This window comes from Mytilus californianus, unplaced genomic scaffold, assembly GCF_021869535.1.
Source record: "Mytilus californianus isolate M0D057914Y unplaced genomic scaffold, xbMytCali1.0.p SCAF_6, whole genome shotgun sequence".
In the NCBI taxonomy this organism is placed as follows: domain Eukaryota; kingdom Metazoa; phylum Mollusca; class Bivalvia; order Mytilida; family Mytilidae; genus Mytilus; species Mytilus californianus.
In genome coordinates this window covers 102,202,968-102,209,933 of record NW_026262712.1, presented here as the reverse complement: position 1 = coordinate 102,209,933, position 6,966 = coordinate 102,202,968, and the positions used below count along the sequence as shown (strand labels likewise).

General features: G+C 32.4%; 1 protein-coding gene across 1 annotated transcript; it reads left to right on the top strand.

Annotated features, from left to right (window-relative positions):
- The first annotated feature begins 2,861 nt into the window (after positions 1-2,861).
- LOC127706703 (putative ankyrin repeat protein RF_0381) lies at positions 2,862-6,009 on the top strand. The gene is made up of 3 exons (XM_052211360.1): positions 2,862-3,170; positions 4,481-4,816; positions 5,792-6,009. Exons 1-3 carry the CDS (start codon positions 2,906-2,908, stop codon positions 6,007-6,009), a joined length of 819 nt encoding a protein of 272 aa, XP_052067320.1. The 5' UTR covers positions 2,862-2,905.
- Positions 6,010-6,966: the final 957 nt, after the last annotated feature.

Here is a 6,966-nt window from a genome sequence, read left to right as displayed (position 1 = left end):
AGAAAAGTCATTCATACTACATGTTCATAAAACATGGCAATACACATTCATACATCAGATCACTATTAACCAAAAGAAGCTAAATAAACTTACTATTATCGCCCCCCTTGGAAAAAGGTGTCAGGGAGGGGAACAATTGAAGGCACCCAGGGCGTGGCTAAGGGCACCAAGGGTGCGGCACCCGTCTATTTTGGGCTAAAGAGACCACTGTCTTCTATACATATAAGATGTAATATTCTCATATTTGAACGGCCAACTATAGTAGTCAGAGGCGGATTTAGAGAGTTTTTCAGGGGACCCCCCCTTTTGTGGGAAAACTTTGGTTGATCATATACATGAAGTGAATCACTGAAGCATGACTGGAGTGGGCCCCCTCTTATGAAAATTTCTAGATCTGCCACTGGTAGTCTATTTTGTCAAGCAGTAATCTTCAAAAGTAAATAATACGCGTTTTTCTTATCAACTTGATTATAACCTTGCTAACTATTACATAACTGTCAAGACACAGTATGCATGTTAAAACTACTTGCATTGTCATAAAGAGTAAACAATCATATTCCACAAAACAAACAAAAAAGTGTTTGTATCGTTACTCTAGCTATTACAAACCATATATATTATCATATGTGACTATCAAGCCTCCTCCAATGATAACCCTGATTCACCAATACTACAACTAAAATCAAAAACCAGGAGAAAAAAGACACTATATATTCTAATGCTTGGAGTGCAAGATTCCAATAAAAAAAACCTATACCCACAAACCACCAATAAGCAGCTAAAATACGGCAAGCTTTTTAGAAAAGCTATTACTTGTGTATCATAACAGTTACTTGGTACGCGATGTGGTATCGGCCGATCATAACTTATATGCGTTACCTGTCTATCATAAAAAAAAATATGCAATGGTGTGAAGGCAATGCAAATCGTCCATCTGTACATTTCTTTAAAATTGTTCGAAGGTTTCAATATCATTGATCAGTTCGATAATAAGCATATTAGTAAACATCCTGTTGAGAGACTTTCAAAATATCCAATGCAATTAAATTATGTTTGTACTAAGGGCACGTGTGCTTGCTCAGTACCGATTCTTTCATTATTTTGCTCACAGCTTCTTTAACTCCTTAGTGATACTTTAGTTGGTAAAGTACATCATTTAAAAAACAACTCGTCTCAATGTGCGTGTATTATTCGTCGCTGGAAGTTAGATTCAATCAATCCATCTATTTATCAATCTGTCCGTCACAGCTATGGTGGTTGGCAATATAATAGTGATATGTTTTGATTTAAGATGTCATAATAAAAGATACACGAGTTGATAGCTTTCATTAGTTCAGTGATGTTATTTGTAAATTTAATAAAATATTAAATCTTTTTGTAGGACGTTATAAATCAATACCATCGACTTCAAAAACAGTGTAAGAAATATGAAAATATACTAACATTGCATCAGCTACGATTTTCACAAAAAAATAACATACGATTTTCTTTGTTTCAAACAATTATTAAAGTGAGAAAAAAGTAAAATAACATAAAGTCCCTTATCAAATGGCAAAATCAAAAGCTCAAACACATCAAACGAATGGAAATCAACTGTCAAACTCCTGAATTGTGAACCAATATATCACTATAAGCAGTCAGTTTGTTTCAATTTTGTCAAAATAAGCTATAAAGAAGATCGGTGATGTATTCTTGACTTCATCTTGCAAGATAATAATTCAACTTTTTATAAGAGTTATTCCCCCTAATTGTCGAGTTGTACCACTTCATGGAATTTTGGTCAAAACTATAACTGATACCTAAAAAAACGGACTCGTTTAAAGTGATAAACAGGACAAGATCTACATTTTTTTCCAATCATGACATAAATTGAAAAACGGTAAAACTTTTCCTAAATCGTGTACCCAATAAAAGCTATCATAGCAAATTCAGTGTTTTGATAGAGAATTGTTTGTTTTAATTTTCTTGTATACATAATAACTTGAACATGTAATTTATTTTAATATAAAGTTCTTCTTTCGCTTTGGAAACAAACCCATGTTCTATTTACAATAAATCATGGACTGCACGTGATTGACAATTGAAACGTCAATTGTATTTTGAACAACGCTGGAGATCGAAAAGGACATTTTTGTTAATGTTGTTCGCTCGGAATTTAAATATAATCATTCTAAAAGTAAGTTTACATATATAATGCTAATTTTTGTTATCGTTAAACTGTTGATTTTATGTAACTTGTTTAGTTAATCAAATCAAAATGACTGTCTTTCGAACGTGTATTATAGGTCATCCCGAAGTACAAAAGTTTAAAATTTTCCTGTCAGTATCGAAATAATTCTATCATGCCATGCTCTATGCTCATTTTAACATGGGAAGGCATCATATGTATGAATATTTTTTTAAATTATAAAATATTCCATAATATTTTCAAGTCAACATTCATTAGAATAAAAGGTCACAAAATTCTGTCTATGAGCTGATAGACAAAACACTTTCCTTTCAGCCAACCAGAAGACGTGTTACATTCAAAATTAAATTATTACATGATCTTAAATAATATTTTCAAGGCAACATGCATTAAATTAAAAGGTCGCCTTTTAACGTTTATATCGTAATTGTGCAATATACATTTGAAACCAACATAAAAAAAAACATTATGCACACACAGGGAGGATATATAAGGTGTAAGCTGTTGAAAAGCGGTTGTAGACATGTAAATAAACGATACAAAAAACGCAATATAAAAAAATGACAACAGAACACTGTACGGAAACAACTTGAAACTTAAGCAGACGATGCCCCAACACTAAACGGACGATGACATAATAAAAAAAAGTGTTATTTTTATATTACAGGGAAATATTCAGAATCACCATCAGCAGATGAACTCTTCAAGAAATTTGTAATGGCTGGAATTGACGTTCATCAACATAATCTATCTGGAACATATACATTATTATTGGCGGTTTCTCTTGGTGCTGAAGATATTGTAACAGTTATTTTGGATAAAGGAGAGGATGTAAATATCGTGGATCAGTCTGGAGAAACATCGTTAACTAAAGCTATTTCTTATGGATTAGAAGATATTGCCAAATTGCTGATACATTATGGAGCAAATGTAAACCAGATCTGCAAAAGATCAACTAGATTTCATACAGAAAACAGCCGAGGTAACATCTCTTTCTTTTAAACCATTTTATAAATGCATGTTTATAAAATATACATTGAATACTGTACTGTATGAGATTGCATCAGATTCTACAAAATTAGTATTTTTTCTTACTTGTTTTTGGGAGAAACTTCCAAAATCTTTTAATAATATATGTTACACTATATATAGATATTTATGTTTTTGTATTGTCTGAAAAATTGTTTCATTTCACTCGAGGTATATTGTGTCATGAACACAAAAATGTGTACTAGTTCAGTGAAAATGAACGTCTCACTAAACTCCGAAACATATAAATGAACTAAAATTAAAAACATATGTCATGGAAAGCCTATTAGGTCAAAATAATATTGCAATTCTAATAAATATTACATGTTTGCAACGCCATACTGAAATTCCAATTTTCCACCTGGAACTCAGTAATTCTAGTTTAATCTTGGCTTTCCATACGAGCTGCATGATATATTTGTTATATGAAAATTATTTTCAATATGAAATTTGCAACATTGAATATTAGTAAAATGTACATTTTTGTTTCGAACTTTGTAGTATGAAAATTTGTATTTTGCATTTCTATTAATTTAAACGTGCAATGTTTAGTTAATTACGTGAACTTGTAAATAGACATTTTTGCTGACGTGAAGTGGAAAGTTGAGGTGAAAGAAATCAAAGGGAAATTTAAACTCACAAGTCAAAAATAAACTGACAACTCCATAAAAAAAGACCAAAAGACAAACAACAGTACACAAAACACAACATAAAAGACCAAACTGAGCAGAACAAACTCCACCAAAAAACATGGGGTAATCTCAGGTGATCCGAATGAGTAAACAGGTTCTTCTCCATGTGTGTTACCCGTCGTGTTGCTCATGTAAGTACAAACCCGATGATAAGTAGTTCGGTAATCCACATTCGAAAACAAGAGGGATTGTGATTACGAAAATTTGAACATATCCGTCGTCATCTGTGAAAAAGATATTCCTTAACGGTCAACCAACTCATAATGACATCCTTATAATTTAAGAAGGGATGATTTCAACCTTACCACGAATAGCTTCCCTCAGCGGTATTTGAACCCTTGCTTCTGTGACATCGTGGAAAAACCGCCTGCATCATGTCCATCTTCCTTAACAACTTGACTACTTAGGCTACATAATGATATAGCTTTTGGTGGTTGATGTAATGCCAATCTCCGTCGGCCTAATCAATACATGTTTAGATTCAGCATATCAAAAAATCCTTGAATTTAACTTTTAGTTCACATCCTTTGGACATAATTAGCTTTACTAATTGCTCTGTTTCTTATTCTAGCCTGTATTACGTTCGACATTAGTATCTTGGAGTCTGTGGATGGGATCAGTTATAAAAGTGGGGACCAGTTTGAGATGTCTATATTATCGAAAGTGATAACAAACATTCCATTGTCATTTGCGAAAAGAAGATATTTTGCTAGTTTACTTTTAGAGCATGGAGCTGATCCTAATTTAGAAAAGTGTGATGTTGATTCGTGTTTAATGCACGCTGTAAGATATGGCGATCCTGTGTTGGTAAAGACTCTACTTGAGGCTAGTGCAGAAACAAATCATATTGGAAACAATGGATACACAGCTTTGCATGTCTTTTTCTCAACATTTCATAGATCTGCAGGTATAGTTTTAATTATTATTAGTTTCGTAATTATATCATTTGGCATGTATGCAACATCTAAACAATTATGCTGTAATTCTAAAAGCGATGCTGATGATAGATGGATTTTTAATGTCCTATTCCAAATTGGATTCATATTCAGGACAAGCACATGTAAATGTGATATGATTATGTACCCTGCTTTGTATAAGATCGTGCTAGTTCCAAGGTACCAATCCGTAGGGAAAATTACTCTGCCCGATCACATTATTCTTTTACTTAAAGACCACGTGCTTAGTAGAAAAGCAGCAAATACCAAAGTTCCTTGTGAATGTATATCCAGAAAAGCGCAGAAGAGCGATTTGGACGCATGGAACTTATAGCATGTTGTCTTTTTTTCCAAGACTACTTTGACCCTTCAGCCGGGAATCGAACCAACGACCTTCCGTACTTCCTTGGAGAAAAAAAGGTTTACTTAGGTTCAACTGCTTAATAATTTTGACAGAATCTTACAGGAACAAATGTAATGACGTTTACAACCATTGAAATATATAACAGGAAATGGGATACATGTTGTAGGATTGCAAACTATCTAACATGTATTCAAGTCCAAATAGTTTACTGTAACATAAAGTGGGGTGTTTTTTTTAAGAGAAAAAACAAAACGCTACTCTAATTTGTCACCAGTCTGTTTATCTGTCCATCTGTTTTCAAATTTGCACAGTTGTTGAATATGCTTTGCCACGTAGATGTGCTTTTTTTAAAGACAGTTTTTGTCAAAAATTCAGAATTTTCAGACATTCTGTGTTAAGATAGATTGCAACGAATTGAGATAATGGTAATAAAAAAGAATAATTTAGTGTTATGTTTTTATAGTCCGTCAGTATATTAGTTTTTATGACTTGGTTACACATTTCTTTTCTATTATTTCATAACTATGTTATTAGTTAATACAAATTACGCCATAACAGATTAGTATTTTTTTTTTAGATAAAGAAAACGGTTCAACAATTCTCAAAATGTTGCTCGAGAATGGTGCAGAAACTAACGTATCGTCGACTGACGGAGACCTGCCTGTTCACAAAGCTCTTTCAAATTGCAAGATACCCGATAAATTTTATGACAATCTAGGGGATATAACGACGATAATAGACTTAGCTAAAGATTTAAATGTACCGAACAAGAATAAAAGTACACCATTTCTATATAGCTAGCGGTTACAAAGTTTTGTTGCCTAGATGTTATGAAAAAGATGGTAGAGAATGGTGATGATGTAAGATCAAAAGGAACAAATGGTAACACGGCTCTTCATGTTGTCATGGGTAAGTTTATTAACATTGCAATAAGTTACAATTCAGACACTTTTGCACAATCTATAAATGTAGTTTTTGTGTAGAACATCTGAATATTGATTTAAAAACTACCACTATTCATTCAGGACAAATATCAATTAATTTGGAGAAAAGTGCATTTTGATGATATTTTTTCGTTAAATAATCAAAATTTTTATAAATATACTGCCGATATTTTACTCAAAGGAACTGACTTTGAATAATCAAATATACACAACAATAATTATTCTGTTCTAGATGTAGATATGTCAGTTTTACACGGGAAGATATTACGACAACAGGGACAATTTTTCGTTCCTTATTGGTAATTTTCCTCTTTTGGACAGTGATGTGACTTTGGAACAATCGTATGGTGTTCATACAAAATGTATTTCCCAAGTCGTTTGCTATGCCCGTGTCTGTTTTGACGTTTTTGATTTCAATCAACTTAATCTATGTATTCTTTAAATTTCGGTAACACGAAATTACTAAAACCTTTACTAAATTCTTTCAGAGATTCTAAAATTTGGCTTGGAGGTTTAGTATCACAAACGGGATAGCATGTCCTAATTTGTACGCTTATGTTGGTTATAGCCGAGCTTTTAATTAAGATCCGGGTAAACTTGTCGATCCTTTGCATAATTTTATTCTGAAAGGTTACCAATTCAACAGTGTCATTAGATCTTTGAATATTATTTTAATCGTGATAAATGTTAATGTTGTTATCAATTTATTAAAACCAAACTTAATGTTTTTTGTAGAAAGAATATCTACAATCCTATAATCTGACGATGTCTATATTTTGGCATTTCGCAAAGTCATGATATTCTGTAACAGTCA

Bases quoted from the DNA above. Each gene is read 5' to 3' on its own strand.
- LOC127706703 (XM_052211360.1), top strand. From the start codon at position 2,906: ATGGCTGGAATTGACGTTCATCAACATAATCTATCTGGAACATATACA. The intron at 3,171-4,480 runs GTAACATCTCTT...TTCTTATTCTAG, and splicing joins TCATACAGAAAACAGCCGAG to CCTGTATTACGTTCGACATT. The intron at 4,817-5,791 runs GTATAGTTTTAA...TTTTAGATAAAG, and splicing joins AACATTTCATAGATCTGCAG to AAAACGGTTCAACAATTCTC.